Source organism: Primulina tabacum, chromosome 3 (assembly GCF_025594145.1).
Source record: "Primulina tabacum isolate GXHZ01 chromosome 3, ASM2559414v2, whole genome shotgun sequence".
Taxonomy (NCBI): Eukaryota; Viridiplantae; Streptophyta; class Magnoliopsida; order Lamiales; family Gesneriaceae; genus Primulina; species Primulina tabacum.
This window is the reverse complement of record NC_134552.1, coordinates 2,285,542-2,307,484: the sequence shown is the minus strand read 5'-3', so window position 1 is coordinate 2,307,484 and position 21,943 is coordinate 2,285,542. Positions and strand designations below refer to the sequence as shown.

At 36.8% G+C, this 21,943-nt stretch overlaps 2 protein-coding genes across 3 annotated transcripts; both read left to right on the top strand.

Annotated features, from left to right (window-relative positions):
• Window positions 1–5,405: 5,405 nt before the first annotated feature.
• On the top strand, window positions 5,406–11,372 carry LOC142539261 (COP9 signalosome complex subunit 2). The gene is made up of 12 exons (XM_075644573.1): window positions 5,406–5,551; window positions 5,683–5,775; window positions 6,143–6,221; window positions 6,293–6,533; window positions 6,613–6,687; window positions 6,770–6,904; window positions 8,314–8,501; window positions 10,074–10,142; window positions 10,229–10,319; window positions 10,418–10,552; window positions 10,636–10,748; window positions 11,022–11,372. Exons 1-12 carry the CDS (start codon window positions 5,542–5,544, stop codon window positions 11,110–11,112), a joined length of 1,320 nt encoding a protein of 439 aa, XP_075500688.1. The 5' UTR covers window positions 5,406–5,541; the 3' UTR covers window positions 11,113–11,372.
• A 712-nt stretch (window positions 11,373–12,084) lies between these two features.
• LOC142539260 (L-ascorbate oxidase-like) lies at window positions 12,085–15,739 on the top strand. 2 transcript variants are annotated; one of them, XM_075644571.1, is made up of 5 exons: window positions 12,085–12,656; window positions 12,730–12,822; window positions 12,932–13,144; window positions 13,477–13,671; window positions 14,659–15,734. In XM_075644571.1, the coding sequence occupies exons 1-5, from the start codon at window positions 12,390–12,392 to the stop codon at window positions 15,616–15,618; spliced, it is 1,728 nt and encodes a 575-aa protein (XP_075500686.1). In that variant the 5' UTR covers window positions 12,085–12,389; the 3' UTR covers window positions 15,619–15,734. The 2 variants fall into 2 exon arrangements, with proteins under 2 accessions (XP_075500686.1, XP_075500687.1); XM_075644572.1 differs by lacking the exons at window positions 12,085–12,656; window positions 12,730–12,822 and having other exon boundaries at window positions 12,954–13,133; window positions 14,659–15,739.
• Window positions 15,740–21,943: the final 6,204 nt, after the last annotated feature.

Below are 21,943 nucleotides of genomic sequence, written 5' to 3'. Positions count from 1 at the left end.
TTCCTTCAACTTTCTTGTAAAAACGTTGATCAAGTTCATAGCAACATAATTATATTTGATGTTGTTAATGAATCTCTCTTGTAATTTTGTCATATTCCTCATTTTTGTTTGCGTTTTTGAGCCTATTTCGAAGAAGTTAGAACATACGACCGAATCGAGACCTACAACGTTTGGTAAACGAAGTCAGATTATTTCACAGTTTTGGCACGAACACGTGTTTGGCACGTCCGCAATTTTCGTGAGAAACAAGTTGGCACGCCCAGTGGGACCCAATGCCTCCAAAGCGTACTGAGAAGAATGAAGGAATTCTCCCATCACAGGGGAAAGGTCATCGTTCACAGGATGAAGAGACCGATGCTGATGGAAGATCAGTGGAACGACTGATACACAAGTTCGAAGAAGATGCTGTTAATGAAGGAATTTCATTTTCTCGTGGTGAGGGACTTCCAACAAACATTATGTTGTCCATGGAGAAAAATATCCGTGGGGATCTCAACGAAATGACTAAAGCCTTTACTGTTGTTATGATGGAATTTATGGCAGAAATAAGGGAATGGAGGAAGTCTTCGAAGGAAGAGAATAACTCACCAAAAGATGATAAACCTAAGGAAACTGGAACTAAACTACCTGAAGACCAAGGCCAGGGATCAAGGAGTTCTCAAGCAGGTGAAAATCGCCGCTTGGAGGAATCACCGACTCTGGGATCTGTTGAGGAAGGAAAGTATACTCCTCCACACAAGAGGGAATATGAGTTGGGTCCGAAACGCCAAAGTTACAGTAACGGTAAACAATTAGCAGGGAATATGTTCGCTGTCACTTCTCTTGGCATACATCCAGAAATGTATGGTGACTGGGGAATGCATGGGTGTTCAGTTCCAGGTTCAGGGAATAACACTCGGGGGGCAAATTATTCCCCACACCCATCGCAAAAAACTCCACTCTTGGACTTCGAGACTGTACATGATGTTATTCAAGAGTTGTATGGCCCAAGAGTGAGGCCAATCAACTGACCAGAGTTTCACAAGCCATACCCTGACGTGGTTGGTCGTGAAAATCCTTACCCACGAGGATATCGCATTCTAGACTTTACTTTGTACTCGGGGGAAGACGGTCAATCTAGCGTGGAACATGTGGCGAGGTTTACAATACAGTGTGGGAACTAGCAAATTTGGATGATTTTTCCAACTACAAGCTACGTTTGTTTCCCAATTCATTGATTAGTACTGCGTTTACTTGGTATGCCACACTACCTCGGAATTCTATTATGACTTGGCATGACATGGAACGCCAGTTCCATACACAGTTTTTCAGAACAGTACCTGATATCAGTATAGCAGAATTGTCGAGAGTGGTCCAGAAGCCTGGAGAATCTGCTAATGATTTCATTTACGAATTCAAAAGAGTGAGGAGTAGGTGCAAAGTTTTCATTCCAGAATCAGAATATGTGAAAATGGCGCAGCGAGGACTTGGCTTTGAGTTGAGAAAGAAATTCCAAGGGATGGAATTCCGTGATTTTTATGAGCTTGCTGCCAAGGTATCAGAGTATGAGGAATTATTGCGTGAGGAAAGTCATAAAAAGAAGTCTACTGTTGGCTCTTACTTCCAGGAAGTTGAGGGAGTCGCGTTGGCGGAAGTGGCAAATTTTGAATCACGCACCGTCCCTTTCTTGAGACGCAAGAGCGAAGAACTTACCAACAAAAACGTTTCTCCAGTGCAAACACCATATACTTTCGATGCGTCAAAGACAGAAGAAATATTTGATCACTTGGTGAAGGAAAAGTTTATAACATTCCTCACAGATCATAAGCTGCCTCACCAGAGATGAGATGAAAGGAAGAGATTACTGTAAGTATCACAATTACTTCGACCATAGTACTAATGTTTGTTGGGTTTTCAAAAATTTTTTGCAGGAAAGAATCAACAAGGGAGTTCTAAAATTTCCCAAGAAGAAAGAAACAATGATAGTGGATGAAGATCCTTTTCTTCCAGTGGCCAATGTGAATGTGAGCAGTACCGATTTGCGTTTCTTAATCAATGAGAGGAGAAGGAATGGAGGTGAGGACATGTCCATCAGGCCAGGAGTTACTATAAGGAAGTGTTGGGTGCCTCCGAAAATGATATTTGATGTTAAGGGGAAGAAAACAGAAATTTTTCATAAAAAAGACAGCTATTACAGCGGGAGTGGTGTGCATTATGGTGAGAAGAATATAAGGTATGATAGGGAATCTATGGCCAAAATGCCAGAGACCCAGTACCTAGAAGGAACTCGTCTCCTGGGTTGGTGACTAGCGAGAGAAGAAGTTACCCGCAGTTATCCCAGAAGATAATACCGAGGCCAGCACCTCAAAAATATGAAAGGAAACCCCGTTTTGTTGTTCCTCCCAGATCAATCCCCAACGGCATATGGAAACGGGTAGAGCATCCAATGTTCCCAAAACCGCTTTCTCGGACCCAAAAACGACGTTTGTTGAGAGAAAAAGCTGCTGATCGCAGATCTAAGATGAGGGAATCGCTCAGAGAGAAGAAAAAATTTGGGAGGAAGGCTACTGAAGGTAGTGAGGAAGAAGAGTTACAAATGGAGGATTTAATCTTAGCTCCGGCTCAGATGAAAGATCGACAGCCGGAGACAGATGTTTTATAAAGATGGAATAGATGAGAAGTGTTGTACAAAGTAGGCTGGATAGCCACTTTGGCTAATTTTGAGATATTGACTCGTATGAAGTTTCTGTAATATGCGAGGAATAGGCTTTTAAGCCATTCCCCGCTGAATTTGTTTGCAAATAGTGATGGAGCATATGTGAATAAATAAAAAGAAAATTTGCTCATGGAATCCTTTGCAGCTGATGTGTTTTTAAGTGTAGAGTATGTTTATTACATATTTCGATACTTTGATTGTGTTTGGAAAGTATGGATGTTAATGAGCATTGGTGATAGCGTGTTGTGAGAATCTTAAGGGAATTCCACATGCTAGTTAGCCGTTATTTTTAAGTGATTTTTTTTACAAAAATTTGGGCAGAGTTTTTCCTGTAAACGTGACATTCCAGAAATATATATATGTGTACACATGTGGAAAAACCCAAGCAACAGACATAACATAATTCCATCAACAAAATTTTATTTCCACGCATTATCCAACATCCAAAATTCAACATTAAGCCAAATCATGGCAAATAAAGATCTACTACAGAGTGGTCAGAACATCGAACAAAATACCAAAATGAAATGTTAATGGTGATGCATGAGCGCTTAAGAAAGGTCAAGACGGCGTAATTCTTCCCACTTAGATATGCAATCTGCCCGAGTCTGCTCCGCTGTTTACAAGGTGTGCTCCCACTGCTGGTAAGCATGCTTTGTTACACCAGATCATCACCCAAGTGCTGGATATCGGCCTTGAGATTATCGGAGAGAACTTTCAAGGCTTCATTGTCATGCAGAAGGGCCATCTTGTCGATTTTATGCTGAGCGAGTTCGGCCTCCAATTTCTGTACCAGCTCTTCCTTGGAGTCAAAGTTCACATTCTTCTATTGGAGAGTTGTTAGAATAACCTTTCTCTCAGAGTGCATACTGTCCAACCGCTCTCTTTGTGCTTTGAAATCTCCCACTTGAATCAACGTCTCCGAACAAGTGCGGCTTGAATACTGAAAAGTTGAAAACATTGAAAGCAGATTATTTAAGATATCATGCCGTGGGTGTTGCAAGGTGTTGCTCATCAAAAACTTATTCAGACATATTCACAAACACCTCGAGTGCAGCATGAAATGTGATATATTCTACAATGTTTTTGTGATGAGGATTGGAAAAATGGTGAAACATACCTACCTTGAGAAGGTGTGGCTTGATGTAAAGGGGATTGATGATGACAATTTTCAGAAACTTGGATGGCATTACAAAGTTGATGTAATCGACGGTTTCTTCGGGAAGATCGGTGGGCTCCGATGGAGATTTGGGGGAAGAAAATGAGGAAAAAAGAGATAAGGATAGGGTTCAGAGAATGCACACTCTATTGGAGGAAGAACATGCGTTTCATCTGTCAATTCTTCTTCAAGTCTGTGGAACTATTCCTTGTAACCATATGATTCTATGTTGAGCTTTGAATAGGTAGGATAACGAATAAAGCAAAGAAATAGTCAACTTGGCTCACTGGACCGAATTGATAGAATTAGTCAAATAGCCAAAATGAGCCAAATTGACCATTGGCCCAAATTGGCTAGGGGGCAATTGTTGTGCCTAAAAAATAGTTAAAAAGCCCAACAGAAGAAGCCCAATAGATGAAGCCCAATGTAGTTGCAGTTGGCCCAGCGGAAGAACGTTGCTGCCAGTTACGGCCAGTACCCAAGGTGAAAAATCGTGGAAGATCGTGGGGTGATCGTGGAGATGAGAAACTGATGTGCGGAATGTGACAAAAGGGAGGGAAGGGAATCAGAGAAGTGACCCGACAAAATCAACACAAAAATCTACAGCAAAGCTCTGCAGAATTCTCTCAATTCTATGCATGTTTATTTCAATTTTCAGCAGTCAAGTATTTGAATTTTTTACATATTCCTTCAACTTTCTTGTAAAAACGTTGATCAAGTTCATAGCAACATAATTATATTTGATGTTGTTAATGGATCCCTCTTGTAATTTTGTCATATTCCTCATTTTTGTTTGCGTTTTTGAGCCATTTCGAAGGAATTAGAACTTACGACCGAATCAAGACCTACAACGTTTGGTAAACGAAGTCAGATTATTTCACAATTTTGGCACGAACACGTGTCTGGCACGCCCGCAATTTTCGTGAGAAACAATGATCAACTGAATTATTTTGATGATATCTCATAAACCAATTATCAAAATAACTAGCTGATGAAACAATTAGAAAAGAAAATTTAATCTGCTACAAGTCATATTGCAGGTCGGCTAGACTACTTTGGACATTATCTATACTAACCGGACGATGTCGATTGTTGTATTCGTGTCATCCAGCTCGATCTTGCAGCGTCTAGTTGCCAACGAAAACGTCCGAACTAATCTAGCCGACCTGAAATATGATTTATATCAAACTTAGTTTTTTTCCAATTGTTTTATGTGTTTATGATAAAGGAAATATGAAATATCATCAAAACACTTCAACTCATTAAATTTTTAGCTTGTGCAGGCGATGATATTCATATAATGTTTATAAAAAGTTTAGGTGTAAATGTCTATTTAATTTTTAAAAAAATGATGTTTCACATAAACTCCTTATAACTATAAATAGTACTACGCACACGGTCGGTCTACAAGAATAAAAATTTATACTATATAAACAAAGAAGAGTTTAATAAATTTAAAATATAATTTTAAAAACAAATATCTATCTTGTCTCCTTAAAAATAGCTCAGTCCAGGCCCAAGTCCAGGCCCAGTTATCTTGTCAGAAGCCCACATTTAAACTTGGAACTTCCTCGGCGCTGTATCCCCAGACATTCAGCACCATTTCACAGAGTTCATCTCTCTCCAATTTGTCTTTTACATATCACGCAAATTTTTGATCTTGAACTGAACAAAGTTCAAATTCGTTATGGGTTCCGGTAATATTCTCCCTGTCTCTCTGTGTGGACGAATATAAAATTTGTATCATCCTCTTTTCTTGAATTTTTTCATCATTTTCCCCAAAAGAATAGTATGGAATTTTTTTTTAAAAAATAAAACGTTTATGCAGATGCGGATATGGAGGATTATGGGTTCGAGTACTCGGATGAGGAGCCGGAGGAACAGGATGTTGATATTGAGAATCAGTATTACAACTCTAAGGGTACCATTTGTCGTTTGTTTACATTCTTCTAATTCAAACTATTGGGTTTATATTATCTTATTTGCACTTTTTATGTGTGTGTATTTTCATGTGAGTAAACTTCATGTTTCTTATAGTTTAGTGTATTTTTATGTATATGTTTGGGGTTTTTTTTAAATATTAGACTACATGACGTCTTTGAGAAAAATCTTGAAGCCGAATATGATGGTGGAGTCTGCATTGATGGGGTTTCTACTACACAGGACCCAAGAAATGTGAAATTTTATGATCCCTCACGGCCTTCATCTCGATATATGTGTTGAGATTGATTTCCTTTATGGTGCTATTTTGTTGTCAATTCAAAACTGAACTGTTGTCTGTTTGGTAGGTTTGGTTGAAACAAACCCTGAAGCAGCGCTTGAAGGTTTTACAGAAGTTGTGAAAATGGAACCAGAAAAGGCCGAATGGTAAGTTTCTGGGTGTTTCTATTTGTTTGGAACTAAATGGTGTTCTTCAGGGGATTACTTCTTTTCTTCAGGGGATTCAAAGCCTTGAAGCAAACTGTCAAGCTTTACTACAAGCTTGGGAAATATAAAGAAATGATGGATGCTTATAGAGACATGTTGACTTATATTAAATCAGCAGTGACCCGAAATTACAGCGAAAAGTGCATAAACAATATTATGGATTTTATTTCTGGATCTGCTAGTCAGAACTTTAGTCTATTGCAAGAGTTCTATCAGACCACCTTGACAGCCCTCGAAGAAGCAAAGAATGAGGTGAAAATTCTGTTTCATTTAAGTTAAGCAAGCCTTTTTGCTCACTGGTTAGAGATTTCATTGGCTCTCTCTTCTACAGAGACTCTGGTTCAAGACAAATCTGAAGCTGTGTAAAATATGGTTTGATATGGGTGAATATGGACGGATGAGTAAGGTATTACTTTTAATTTACTTGCAGCGTTAGGCTAGTATCTGTTGACTGTATATGTTATTTAGCAACCATCATTCTTGATCAGATTTTAAAGGAACTTCATAAATCTTGTCAAAAAGAAGATGGAACTGATGATCAGAAGAAAGGGACACAACTGTTGGAAGTATATGCAATTGAGATCCAGATGTACACTGAGACTAAAAACAACAAAAAATTGAAGGTAAGCAGTTGGTGCTTTGACGTCTTTATGTTTGTCGCTTTTAAGTGCAATCCTTTTTTGGGTTCCAGTGCATGCTTTTCATGCCATTATGAACATATCTGAAGCGTGTTCCATGAATTGTACGGTGTTGGTTAGAAAATAACAACACTGCCTTGCCCTTGATTCTTTACCATTTGATTTGGGTTTGTTAGTTTTCTACTTCAAAATTAGAAACTGCCACCTTTTTTTCCCTGCATTTAAAATAGCTCTCTAATAAGGTTTCCTTAACAGGCAATGGACTGGAAACTACATATCTTTTAGTATTAAAAGTTATGGGCTTCAAATAAGAAAAGTAAACTGTTCATAATTCTATTTCTTACTTGAGGCAATTGTAAAGGGTAACTTACCAATCAATGCAGCTAAGCTAGTGAAACCTTTTTTCGCCCCTGAAATGATAAACGGATATGCTAGTAGCTTTGGTGAACATAAGAGTTTTTTGAACCGCCATAAGGATTGGGATGTGCCATGTTCAGCCAAGAGTCATGTTATGGTTTCTCACTACAAAAACTTCTATTTTGTGCCAAGTCTTATCTCTGGTATTGGTGATCTTACGGAGAACAAGTTTTAATTCTTGAGGACGTGATATTTTGGGAGATCAAATTGTATTGTTGAGGTATTAAGAATGCCAATCGCTGTTCACTATCTTCCTATTTTCTTTGTTTATAATGCGCCAATACAAAATTGAAGTGCAACAACCGACAGATCGTGCATATCACATAGCATGATTTAGGGCTTAATGTTAGCGAGGGTATTATATATTCAGAGTTCTCCTTTCATTAGTGGTGCCTTGGACAAAAAATTAGAAATAGGCAACAGGAAATTTGATTAGCTTGGTGAGAACTGGGGTGAAGTTCTATTTATGTCAATATTTAGAGCTTCAGTTGCATTCTTCTGTTTCACTAATCAATAAACTTATAACCGGTAAAATATAATAATAATAAGATGGATCTAGCTGCATATGATGCATGGACATTTCTCAATTACCAGTACCTTTGTACAACTACAATGACAAGAAACTTGCTTACTTACCACGTAAATCCCTCTAAAACATGTCTAAGAATTTAAATTTCTTTTTAATTCTTGTAAGGTGTTTACTTGGCAATTTATAGATGTTTTGAATGCCTTGGAACAACAATTTGCCTGTTATTGAATGGCAGAAGTAAGATTGATCTTGCTTTTGTTACTAATTTAACCAAGTGGCACTCCAATTTTGAGGGTCAGTCTCATGTTAAAGTAAGTTGGCTAGTTTTGCCATTACTGCTTCTTATTTATGCTTTTATTCCACGTACTCTTTCTTTTTTTGTTAAAGGACTTCTTTTACTTGTTTTTTAGCTGGATATTAAGCTGCATGAATGTGGACTTTATTGTAGGAATTATATCTGAAGGCACTGTCGATCAAATCAGCCATTCCTCATCCCAGAATCATGGGGATAATTCGTGAATGTGGTGGAAAAATGCATATGACTGAGAATCATTGGGAAGGGGCAGCTACTGATTTCTTTGAAGCTTTTAAGAACTATGATGAAGCTGGAAATCAGAGGCGTATTCAATGCCTTAAGTAAGTCTTGTATAAATAGCTGTCTCTGAGGATGGGTGTGTATGCAATGTTTACCTGCTTATACAGTTATACTTCATTTCATGATTTGCTTGTCTTCATGAACAGATAGACATGCTTAATTCATGTTGTTTGCTGGAATATATATCTTTGCTCTATTGTGATGTCTATCACATACCCTCGAATTATTTTCAGAATAATTTAAGTAAATTTTGTTGTTATCGATTGCTTGCTACCTTTGATTAATTAAACTCGGGGAGTGTTTATGTATTTTACTTATAACAAAACAGATGGAGAAGTGGTACCACTTCTTTTGAGACTTGATTGCATTTGAAAGCAAATATGGGTTGGTGTTTTTGGTTGTTAATGCAAATTTCTTTTCAGTATAAAGGCAGTACTATCTGTTTATTTACTGTTTTCTAACATTGCACGGATGACTGGGCCATGCATAAATGTTATTAACTAATCGACATTCCCCTATGTTGAGATCGAACTCTAATTCTAAATTTTCTGGATAAATAATGACGATTAGTTTCATGATATATGATTGTCATTACGTTGAATTTTTTCCTTCAAAGCAAAAGTCATGTATGCACTGAAAACTATATTCGAATCACCTCATTCTACCAGATGTTACTCAACGTTTATCCATAAAAGGGAGGAAAGCAACCAACACACGCTTTGAACTTCATGGCTTTTAGACCAATTTATTATATTCAGAATATCATGATTCATATTCATGACCGAGCTTGCTCAATCATCCAATATTTGCAGTTAAGGTTCTGCTCATCAAGTTTTTATCACCTTACCCTTGCTGACTGTGCCCCTGCCCCCGAACATTTTGGCTAATGACCTGAACTGAAATAAAGCTTTGACACTCTCGTCCTTGATCCTACCATAGGGTTTAAGACACACTTGGAAATATTGGAGACTGTTGTATAAACTATTTTTTATTTTCTTATTGATGAGAAATTTAGAAAGTCAAAATCAAAGAGAGTCTGAATAAAGTCGAATACGAAACAAAAATAGAAAAGATCAACTTATGGATAACTTCTATGCTTGATATACTTTTGATATCTTATCTGAACTGGTGGGTTCATGTGCTTGGAGTGGGATTTAAGGTATTGCCTTATTATCAGTGTTTCTCACTTGAGTTAATATTTACCTTTCTGTCATCATGACAATTCATTGTTGGCATTATTGACGATTTTTATTGTTTTATGGACGTGTCACTGTTATTGTCAGGATGGGGTTTCCAGAGTCCATGCAAAGGATCTGCAGTTTTTTTTTTATTGAACGGTCGTTGTAAAAATGTAATTTGACTTTTATTCTCATATACAAATCGTACCATAGCAAACAGATGTCACTGTAATATTATGTGTTTTGTACACCTAATTACTGCTTGGGTTGATATGACCCTATAACTTATGATATTTTAGCCCAGGTTACGTGTGAACATATTCTGGTAGTTGGATTTAAACCTCAATGACTGCAATTATAATAACTATGGTTGCTGAATATTTTTGTACTCCTGAATTCACTTAGACTCAGTTATTTTATCGTCACTTTGCTCAGGTATTTGGTCCTGGCTAATATGCTGATGATATCTGAGGTCAATCCATTTGACGGTCAAGAAGCAAAGCCGTTAGTTAACTAAAAATTTCACCCTGTGATTTTGTTTTTGGTTGAATAATATGAAACTTTACCCTGCCCAATTCCTTTTGTTGTAGATACAAAAATGACCCTGAGATTTTGGCGATGACAAATTTAATTGCAGCATACCAAAGGAATGAGATTTTGGAGTTTGAAAAAATCCTGAAGGTGTGTTATTTTGTCATTGAAACCTAATATCATATCGCTAAAACTCGATCATTTCCACCTTATGTGTTAATCTAAGGTGTGTAGTGGGTGTTCTGTAGAGTAACAGGAGGACAATAATGGACGATCCATTTATTCGGAATTACATTGAAGATCTCTTGAAGAATGTGAGGACACAAGTGTTGCTTAAGCTTATTAAACCTTATACAAGAATCCGAATCCCCTTTATATCGAAGGTGAGAAAAAGAATAATTAGTTTAGCGAAAGTGTTCATTTCTCCTTCCCTCCGTTTTTTCAGACATCTTTGTGTTACTTTTAGGAGCTTAATGTGCCTGAGAAGGATGTGGAAGAGTTGCTTGTGTCCCTCATCTTGGATAATCGAATTGATGGCCACATTGATCAAGTGAATAGACTGTTAGAGCGTGGTGACAGGTTGACTTCCCAATTCTCCCAACATCAAACATTACCATGCATCATGGATTTTCCTAGCAACTAACATTCTTCCCGTTTTCGTTTTGTTCAAATTATTAGAGTCTTAGTTGCTAAAAGAGTTTATTGCATACAGTTATAAACCCTTTCACATTCCTCGATATATGTGGGATGGGGTATTACACACTTTCGTTTGTGTCATTCTAACTGCCAAGTTGAGCTTCTCTTTTGTTTTTTCTTCAGTATCGGTACTTATATCAGTAATAAAATGTGCAGATCAAAGGGAATGAAGAAGTATGCAGCAATAGACAAATGGAACACACAGCTTAAATCCCTTTACCAAACTGTCAGCAATCGAGTATGTTGATGATTTTTTCTCACATGATGATTGAATATGTTGATTGGTTAAAAACTCAGCAGTTTGTATCCCATGAAAGACCCTTGATATATGCCCATAGCGATTAGCACTGCTTGGTTTTTTATTCATGTTTTTGTTAATGATAGTGTAAAGAACTTGGGTTGTATCAGTTTCTTGTGACACTTGAGATGGCCAAAGATTATAGACATATTATACTGAACAAAGAAGCCTCATTTTGGGTATTGCCTGAGGCGATGGTTATTTCTTGACCTTTGATCTCTTACAAGTTCTTGTAGCCTGTTTTAACCTCATATTCCAATGTTTGATGATAGTCATATGGACAACTTTAACATCGTGGAGCCAATACTAGATTGTTAACTTTGACTACAATATCCTCTGGTGTGCATTCCTGAAAGTTGGGTTGTTCAGCAAAAGATTGAACAGGAAATCTAAGCCTGATTATTGGCAAAATTGTTGTTATGGTAATATGCATCTAGTAATTTGGATGTGTACTTGATACTCGTTATGGTGCAATTATTGATGGAATTTGGGGACCAGACTACAAGATAGGCATCTTAATCCTAACTTGCTTCTGGGTTGATATTCCTCCACTTCGGAGTTTGGAGTACAAAAGGAACTTCCACTTCTTTTTACAAGAATTTTAATCCATCAAAGAATCTAATTTACAAAATGAAGATTTATCTGTAGTAACTGTTGACCAAAAATAAATAAAAGATGGGTTTGCTAAAATTAAACATTTTAAGCAACTATAAACAAAATTTTATGCTTTTTAAATTTAAAGTAGAGCACCATGAGTCTGGCTGTTGGTCATTTTCTACAATAATTGAGTTGTTTGATCAAAATAACGAGTGATCCATCGTCACGTCTACATGAATATATATTCGTTACAAGCTACCGCGTTAGCCTGATGTATGATGTATCCGGTGTACATCGAAAAGTAGTGGTAAGTAGTGGTGATACTCTGAATGAAAAGGATCTTGATTAAGTGAGGTTTTGGTTTCGAATTTCATTCATAAATGTGATTTGATTCGACTCGGCTTCAAGTTAAATTAAACGAGAAAAATCATGGCTATATATGTCGACGAGAAAAGTCCATACGCATGCATATTAAGGCAAGCACTTGAGTAACAGTCCGCAAATATGGTGTGAGCTCCATCTCTTTACCCCAAACTCCCGAAGAAGTTCGATAGAATTGTAGCGCATATACATACATATATATATACACACACACACAAACTCATATATCTCTATATCTTGATTGATCCATGAGAGATATGAGGGGGGTGGTTTGTTGTTTCATATTATTTGTATCCATTACCACACAATCATCAATTGGAAAGACCAGGCATTTGAAATGGGAGGTGGAATACATGCACTGGTCACCAGATGGCGTGGAGGGTACTGTTATGGCTATAAATGGTCGGTTTCCGGGGCCGACGATCCGGGCCCGAGCTGGGGATACCATACATTTGGAGCTCATGAACAAGCTTCACACCGAAGGACTTGTCATTCACTGGCATGGAATTAGACAGGTTAAGCTTAACAAATTTCCTTAACTAATATTGTGTGTGAATCTTATTCATAACTTGGATTTTCATTTTTCAGCTAGGAACACCATGGGCAGATGGGACAGCATCAATCTCCCAATGTGCCATTAATCCAGGAGAAACATTTCTTTACAAGTTCCAACTTGACAAGGTAATATCCCTTGTGCTATTCCCCACTCAACGCATCAGTTGAATCGCGCCTCGATGGTTCTTTTCGTCCGTGAACTCGAGATGTTGTATCTTAAATATTTTAAATGTAGGCTGGTACATATTTCTATCATGGGCATTATGGGATGCAAAGACTAGCAGGATTGTATGGATCTTTGATAGTAGAAGTGGCAAAAGGTGAAAATGAGCCATTCAAATATGATGGAGAACTCAACTTGTTACTAAGTGATTGGTGGCACAAAAGCTTTCATGAACTGCAAGTTGATCTTTTCTCTAAGCCTATGCGTTGGGTTGGTGAGCCACAAGTACTTTTCTTGTATATATTTGGGATAAACGATAAACGAAGAATGAAAAAAAACTTATGTAATTGTGACGGAGCGAGTATATATATCTATATGTGGTTTGATATATGCTATTCATATGGGTAATGTCCTCATCCACTAAGCACACGATACATGTGTCCATACATCATGGTTGAATTTGAATGAATGATCATGATTTATCTACTCAGCACACGTATCATGGTTGAGTGGATAAGAGCACTACTCATATAGTTAACACGAACATAACCATATAAATATATATATATATATATATATATATATATATTCATCTTGTGTAAATTTCTTTTTTTCAGAGCTTGCTTATAAATGGGAGAGGGCAGTACAATTGTTCGTTGGCGGCACATTTTAGCAATTATTCAACTAGTCCGTGCAAGTTAAGAGGCGACGAACAGTACGCACCCCAAGTACTGTACGTCTACCCCAACAAGACATATAGGCTGAGAATAGCAAGCACGACTTCATTGTCTTTGCTCAACTTGGCTATCGAGGTAACAAAAACACGCTTTTTGTTTAATGTTTTTTTTTTTTTAAAAAAAAATTACACCTTTTATTTATTTTATTTTATATCTCATTTTTACATATTGTTTCATTCTTAAGTCCAATAGAAAATAATCATTTCAGTCTTTGTACAGATTAAAATATAAATTAATTGAATTCAATTATAATTTAAAAATCATCCCTGAAAATAAATTAAATCAATGAGGTTTTGAAAATATCTGTCAATTGCGAATCAAAGGAAAGAACATTTTAAAGGTATACTCTTCTTCTTTTTTTATGCATTGGAAAAATATGTTCAAGTTGAAGAGGAATAAATGAAAGTTGATTCCAAAGATGACACTTTTCTAATACAATTGTAAGTATGAAAGTCTAGATTCTAGAAAAATTATTACCATAATCGATGTCTTCATTATATCGCATGTGTCACGATCCGCTAGTACAACATTATTTGTCAATAACGGCAGTCCGACTTCATTTAATTATTAAAACAACATCTAGCTTTTGGTTTCTTAAAAAAATAATCTGTTTCAAATTCTGTATTTTCTCAAACCAAGAGTTTATATTCATTTTTTGAAGAAATTTAGAATATTTTGATCATGTATGATTACATATTTACAACATACATATCTACGATTTTGGTCCTCTATATGGACAAATTTAAATTGTAATAATGTATTTTTCAATTCTTGGTAATTTTGATTTTTTTCGCCTACGGCATGTCACGTCTACTCCACTACAGTTCCATATGGAAAAATGATTAATAATTGCAAAAAAAAAAAAAAAATCAAAGGATAACTGCTAAAATCGAAATTTGATAACGTAACATAAATAAAAAATTGAAGGTTTTCCTGCATGGGATAATATCAAATCTTATTTTCAAATGTATACACATACATACATACATACATTTGGTCCTTGATTTGCTATACATATAAAGAAATATATAATCTTGTCATTATTCCAATTAATATCAACAGAACCACAGAATGTTGCTGGTTGAAGCCGATGGAAACTACATTGAACCATTTTCAGTACAAAATATGGACATAAGCTCAGGTGAGAGCTATTCAGTTATTTTCACCACTGACCAAAACCCTAAAAGAAACTATTGGATTTCAATATCTGTAAGAGGAAGAAACCCCAAGACTCCTCAAGGCCTAACCATACTAAACTACCATCTTAATTCTGCATCAACAATCCCGGAGTCGCCACCCCCGGTCGCCCCTCGATGGGATGATGAATCCTACAGCAAGGCCTTCTATAACAAGATTTTTGCACTAAAGGGCAACCCTAAGCCACCAGCAAAACATGACAGAAGACTTGTGCTGCTAAACACACAGAATTTCATCGAGGGACACACTAAATGGGCTATCAACAATGTGTCGCTAGTCCTTCCTAGTACACCGTATTTGGGTTCGATAAGATATGGATTGAGCAAAGGTTTTGACCAAGAACCGCCCCCGGATAGTTACGGACACGGGTACGATGTGATGAAGCCTGCGTCGAACAAAAACTCGACGTATGGAAGCGGAGTTTACATGCTGAGATTCAATGCAACAGTGGATGTGATTCTGCAGAACGCTAATATGATCAAGGATCATGTCAGCGAGATACACCCGTGGCATCTCCACGGGCACGACTTCTGGGTTCTTGGGTATGGAGAAGGGAAGTTCACAGAGAAGGATGAAGGGAGATTCAACTTGAAGAATCCTCCGTTTCGGAACACGGGGGTCGTTTTTCCTTACGGATGGACTACACTTAGGTTTGTGGCGAATAACCCGGGAGTGTGGGCATTTCATTGTCACATTGAACCCCATTTGCATATGGGAATGGGAGTTGTTTTCTCAGAAGGGGTTCGAAAAATTAAGGAGATACCTAGTGAGGCTTTGTCCTGTGGTTTGACACAAAAAATGTTCATGAAAAATAGCAAGTACTAAATTGGCTACAAGTCCAAATTTCTACCAAAAACCTTGTTTTTTTTAACCTTTTCATAGCATTAATCAGGGTTTTAATTTTTCGAAATTGTTGAATAAATCAAACTTGTGAAGTGTGAACCATACAATCTTGGTATTTATGTTTGTATTGTGAAAGATAATTCCATGAATTAATAAATTAAATATGCAATCTGAATGGTAGGAGTGATATATGCCATATTATCATGCCCATGCCAAGTGACAAATTCATATAATAATCAGCAAACACATATGGATCGGGCAGGGGCGGAGCCAGAGGCTCCTATATCCGGGCTTTAGCCCGGGTGGCCCATTTTTTTTAAAAAAAATTATATGTAAATTTTATATAATTTTGGAATAATATAATATTAGTCGGGTAGATCAATTTAATATATTAAAAAATTATAGAGTTTAAAATTTTAGCTTGGGCGGAGCCATATTTCTGGCTCCGCCACTGGGATCAGGTCAAATAGTCTCATAGATAAAATTCGTGAGATCGTCTCACACGATATGTAATTATTTTAAAATACATTAATTATTTCAATATTTTTTTCTTATATTATTAAAACATTCATTAAATAAGGCTAGAATATGAATTTTTTTTTCTAAAATTTACCTTTCCAATAATTTAATTAATTTGTGTGAAATATACATAAACCTAAATATATATTATGTACGTTTGGCTTTCTGAAAGGTCAAATGATATTTAATATTCTGAAACGTCAAATAACCTTGATTTTTTTAAAAGTTCAAATAACATTTTGCTCTTCTAAAATTCAAATGATCTTTGATTTTCTGAAATGTCAAATAACATTTTCTAAATATCAAATAACATTTACTTTTCTGAAATGCATTTGACATTTTGAAGGGTAAATTTTTTCCCTATATATCTGCATATTCTCCTTATTTCCAAGGAACTTGAAAGAACTTTCATAATTTTTTTTTTCTCTCGACTTTCTGTCACCGCTATTTCTTCTAAATCATGATAAGTTTCAAGTATTGTTCAGTTCGCTTGTATCATACTTTATGGTAAGTTGTTGCAGATATCACCGTTGTTTCTTTGGAAACAATCGTCCACAATGATCGAAAATCGGAGCACCTTATGAAGATATGAATATATTTTAAGGAAACTGTGACATAGTACAAGCCTAAGTTTCGTTTCGTTTTCTTTTAACTTTATATATACATGATCAATATGTATTGCTTCAAATATTATATGAAATCTAATTTATTTTATTATTAATTGTATTGTAATTTACAATTATGACACGAGTTCATCTTAATCATATTTTCAATATTATCCTCATTTCCTTCAACATATATATATGTCAGATGTTAGCGAGAGAGATGTATATTAGGTATTCGTGATTAGTCTTTCATTTTTCAGGAATCTTTTGGACGAATCAAACAATTCTTCTTCTAACAACCCATGCATGTCCGGGGCCCTCAAACAACCAACACACGAGAGAAACAACGTTTTCTGGTAAAAAAAAAGATACATTTTAAGGGCTTCAATCAACAAACGTACCGCACCATTCTCGTGAACCAAAAACCCTATATATATCAAACCTTGCAAGTACATGCAATAATCTCTATTTTACTAGCTACTCAATTTCATTCATTGCCTGAAGAAGCAAACGTTAACTACGAAATCCCCATACTTATAAAACGCGTTTCCATCGACAATATAATCATATACTTAAACATGGGATGTTCGAGCTCAAACTCATCGCATGCACGAGGGCTGAACGTCATGCTCATTGTGTTAGCTTTCACTACTCATATGGAGTTAGTGCATCGCGTCGAAGGCCAGAATATTGCACGAATCGGGCAGTGCATGTTAGGATGTGGGCAGAGAACAGTTGCTTGTTCCATCAATTGTTTGATAAGAGGTGGGGGATTGTTAAGGGCTATTCCTTGCTTCCAAGATTGCGGTTCGGACGATGTTGGATGTGTCACCACTTGCCTCGGCCCTCAGTTCCGCCCAAAAGTTGAATGTCATTGATTTCCAATGATTTTTATAGGCTTTGCTTTCTCGATTAAGTCACACATGCATGCATGCATATATATCTAGCTACTTGTAATTTATTTCAGTTATAAGATTGATTAATTATTAGTTTGTCTTGTGTATTGTGGGTGGAAATGTAATTTGGTCGTGTTATTAAATAAGACCAAGCATATATAATGTATAAATATATGTGTGCTCAAGATAATTTGGATTTTGATTTTAAGGTTTTGCCTGCGCACCATTTTTGTGTTTGTAATAATTATACAGATACATATATAAATTTATTTTATTTATATATATGTATCCCTCCTATGCTGAAGAATTAAAGTTCTTAATTTGCGCCAATTTATGTAGCATTTGTGGATTTTTATATGTTACAACCTGAGCGTATCTCCTCTTATGATCATAACTATATGGGAAAAATGATTTTTTTAGTCCATCAACTTTTTTTAATTTTGGGTTTTGGTTCATAAAGTTTTCAAATTTTGATTTTGGTACACTACTTTTAATTTTTGATTATTTTAGTCCAATTGTCGATGCAGCAACAAGTCGTCAAATTTCGATGTCACGTCAGTATTTTTTGATTTCACGTCTGTACACGTTATCATTTTATAATGTCACGTCAATAATTGGATCAAATAACCGAAAATTAAAAGTACATGTGCGTAAACCAAACTTTGAAATTTTGTGGACCAAACCCAAAATTGATTAAAATAGTGGAACTCAAAAACTATTTTTCCTAACTATATGTATGTGTATAGCAAAAAATGCTTCACAAAATTAATTAGATGATTTAATTCCGAGTACATCATATGGATTATGGCGTAGAGCTTTCAAACAAACCTAATTTGAGTGTCAAAATATTTGACTGAGTAGTAATTAATCAAGTTATTTTTTCTCTTTGCGATTGTAATCCCATATTTTATCAAATTTCAATCATACTCCATTATCTGTGTTTTTTTTTTTTTGGAATTGGAATTTTAGTCATTTTCTCGATTTGGTGGTAATGTAAAATTGACGTGTGTAAGTGTCACATCAGCATTCCGGATGAAAAATGACTAAAATTACAAAAAACTGGAGGAACTAAAATTGAAATTTGGAACAATAGAAGATTAAAATTGCGAAGTGACAAAATTACATTACCAAAAATGCCATTTTTCAAATATTTATTTTTAAAATTTCTTTCCAAAAGAGTGTTAGTCATCTTAAATGTTATAAGATAATATATGGTAGCCAAAGCAATTAATTACTTTTTTATGAAGATAGAACCCGCAGCCGCTATCATTCGTACTGAGTAAAACTCGGCTAGTACAGTAGCCTTCAAATCAAGCGTCAATTAAATCATATTAGAAAAATCATGTGTGATAGGCTCGCTTGAAAAAATGTTGTTAGGAAGTAATCGAACTCATAACCATTAGTTAATGTTCACGTATTCCACCAACTTGAACACATAAATAATTCATATTATAATTAAAATAGTTGTTTTGTGTGCTATTATTGTTAGAAGATTCCCGTCATAAGAGTTCAACCAAATAAATTTTTGTGACACTTGGACAACAAGATTACATGTGTGCAATGTGCGTGCATAATTTTGCACATATACAACACTGAAAAAATTCTTGCTTATCGAAATCATGGAAAAATATTTCTTCCAGAAAATTTTGATTATCAAACTCCGATATCGTTAACACTTTATGACACATTTTTCAAAGGAGATAGAGAATTTAAACGGAATTGTAACACCATAACGAGCAAGCTGGCCACTGCCAGGGGCGGAGCCAAAGGCTCCTATACCTGGGCTTTAGTCCGGGTGGCCCAATTTTTTTTTTTAAAAATTATATGTAAATTTTATATGATTTTGGAATAATATAATATTATCCCGGGTAGATCAATTTAATATATTAAAAAATTATAGAATTTAAAATTTTAGCCCGGGCGGAGCCATGGCTAGGGATGTAATTCAGTCGAGCCGAGCCGAACTCTTGAATGTTTGAGCTTGACCTGTTTATAATCGAGCCGAGCTCGAACTTTATTTAACAAATATAATCATGGTTCACGAGCTTATTCAAGCTTTTATCGAACCTAAACGAGCTCAATAAATATGAATTATACATTTAAATATTCATTAAAAAATAAATTATACATTTAGAAAAAAATATAATATTCTTATTAAAATTTGTCAATTTATTAAAATAAATAAATTTAATAGATTTTTCTATATATTTCATAAGTAATGTGTTAAATCAATAAATTAAATATCAAAATTATTATTTTTCATCTAAGATATTACTTATGAATTTACTAACGAACATGTTCACGAGCTAACGAGCCGAATATAGTAGAGTTTGAGCTTGGTTCGTTTATCTTAACGAGCCTTATTAAACGAGCTCAAACGAGCTTTTATCGAATCGAGCTTCGAATAGCTCACAAACGGTTTGATTCATTTACATCCCTAGCCATGGCAGCCGCTACATGTGATACCCTTGTCCTACATCTTAAAAATGAAAGATTTAAAATGAGTTTATAATGGCTTACAATGGACTTCTATAGCAACTTGGGTTAATCATTTTCGTAGAGCGAGGACGAATACGAAGTAGTTGCTATAGGGGCTCATTGTGCAGTCACGCAGTCGCGGGCCCGGACTCGGGGCGTGACAGAATGGTATCAGAGCCGGTCACCGGCATGGAACACCGAGAAATAAGTGCTATGCGGGGCAAAGTGCTACGTGCATGGGAGCCACCTCTTGAACCTGCAGGGCAAAGTGCTACATGACGGGAGCCACCTCTTGAACCTGTAGGAGCCACCTCTAGATTCTCGGTGCTGGTGGATCGAGGGGTCAGGCCGCGACGAGGACGTCGCGTTCTGAAGGATGGATGATTGTGATACCCTTGTCCCACATCTTAAAAATGAAAGATTTAAAATGAGTTTATAATGGCTTACAATGGACTTCTATAGCAACTTGGGTTAATCATTTTCGTAGAGCGAGGACGAATACGAAGTAGTTGCTATAGGGGTCCATTGTGCAGTCACGCAGCCGCGAGCCCGGACTCGGGGCGTGACACTACACTTCTCCTTCCTCCTCCGGCGGAGGCAATTCATTCAGATCGAAATCACGTACAACCTTGTTTTGGTTCTCAACAGGTGTTGGCGGCGACCCTTTGCAATGCCGCACGTGAGGCCCAAGGGCCTGTCGCGAAGAGAAGATTCTCCCGCACCTCAGGCACGACTGAGGAGTCGCAGGAGGACGGCAGCGCTGGCGAGGTGGGATTGACTCGTAAACCACCGACGCTTGTTCACCAGCTGATGTATAACCATCGTCTTCCTCGTCCCCCATGGCAGCAAGTCGTTTCTTCTCCCTCATGGAGTGGTGGGCTTTGTGTCCACCCAGGGCCAGGTGGCTCGAGAAAGACGGCATACATATGTTGCATACAAGGTCGTTGTTCCATCGGAAGCTATAGAATCAAGCTCCATGTTTTCACTTTCCTCCATTGATGGCGGCTGAGAAGTAGACGTCTCCCGCACCACAGGTGCCCCCGGGCCTGGTCTCCGCTTAAAACTCCATCTTTTCCCAGTTCTGGCAAATCTCGGGGGTAGATCCGTCCTTTGCCTTTCCCCCATTAATGAGACTGAAGGGTGGACGTCTCCCCAACCTCCGGTGCCCCCGCCCGCCCCGGGCCTGCCAGCACTGGAGTTCTCCGCTTAAAGCTCCACCTCTTTCCTGTCCTGGCAAATCCCTGCAGCAGATCCGTCCTTTCCACGGGGGTCTTCCATCCTCCATTAGCGGAGCTGCAACTGCTGAACCCAGACCTGGATCACTCCTCGCAGCCTGGCGTTCCGATTGGGAGTGACTCCTCATGTGCCCGTGAACTGCTTGTTGAGAAGCAAAAATTCTTCGACAAATTCGGCACTGAACACCACAATTTTTGGCCTCCATCTTTGTCTCCTCGTCTTGACAGCAAGTTCTTACAATGTAAAAATTTATTGATTTTTCAGATAAGTAGTAATCTACATTCTTATATAATGGCTAATGAGGCTGTGTGAGCATTAATTTACCCACAGAAAGGAATTGAATTTATTTTAGTTGGCAAAGAGGAGATTTAGGTAACAGTTATATAAATCCACAAACCTTCCAACGCACTGTGAATTACACTTGTAAGAACACGTAAGGGCTGAGAAAGTTCACTGATTTTGATGCACAAGAGAGATTGGGAGTGAAAGATGTAGAAATAATTCACATACTATACATCAATTAATAATTCACTGAACATTTGTGAGAAATATTTTGACTTTTCTGCATGTTTA

Coding starts and splice junctions, on each gene's coding strand:
- LOC142539261 (XM_075644573.1), top strand. Junction 6,688..6,769: donor AATATGGACGGATGAGTAAG/GTATTACTTTTA, acceptor ATTCTTGATCAG/ATTTTAAAGGAACTTCATAA. Junction 10,143..10,228: donor GACGGTCAAGAAGCAAAGCC/GTTAGTTAACTA, acceptor CTTTTGTTGTAG/ATACAAAAATGACCCTGAGA.
- LOC142539260 (XM_075644571.1), top strand. CDS start 12,390: ATGAGAGATATGAGGGGGGTGGTTTGTTGTTTCATATTATTTGTATCC. Junction 13,145..13,476: donor GTTGGGTTGGTGAGCCACAA/GTACTTTTCTTG, acceptor TCTTTTTTTCAG/AGCTTGCTTATAAATGGGAG. Junction 13,672..14,658: donor TGCTCAACTTGGCTATCGAG/GTAACAAAAACA, acceptor TAATATCAACAG/AACCACAGAATGTTGCTGGT.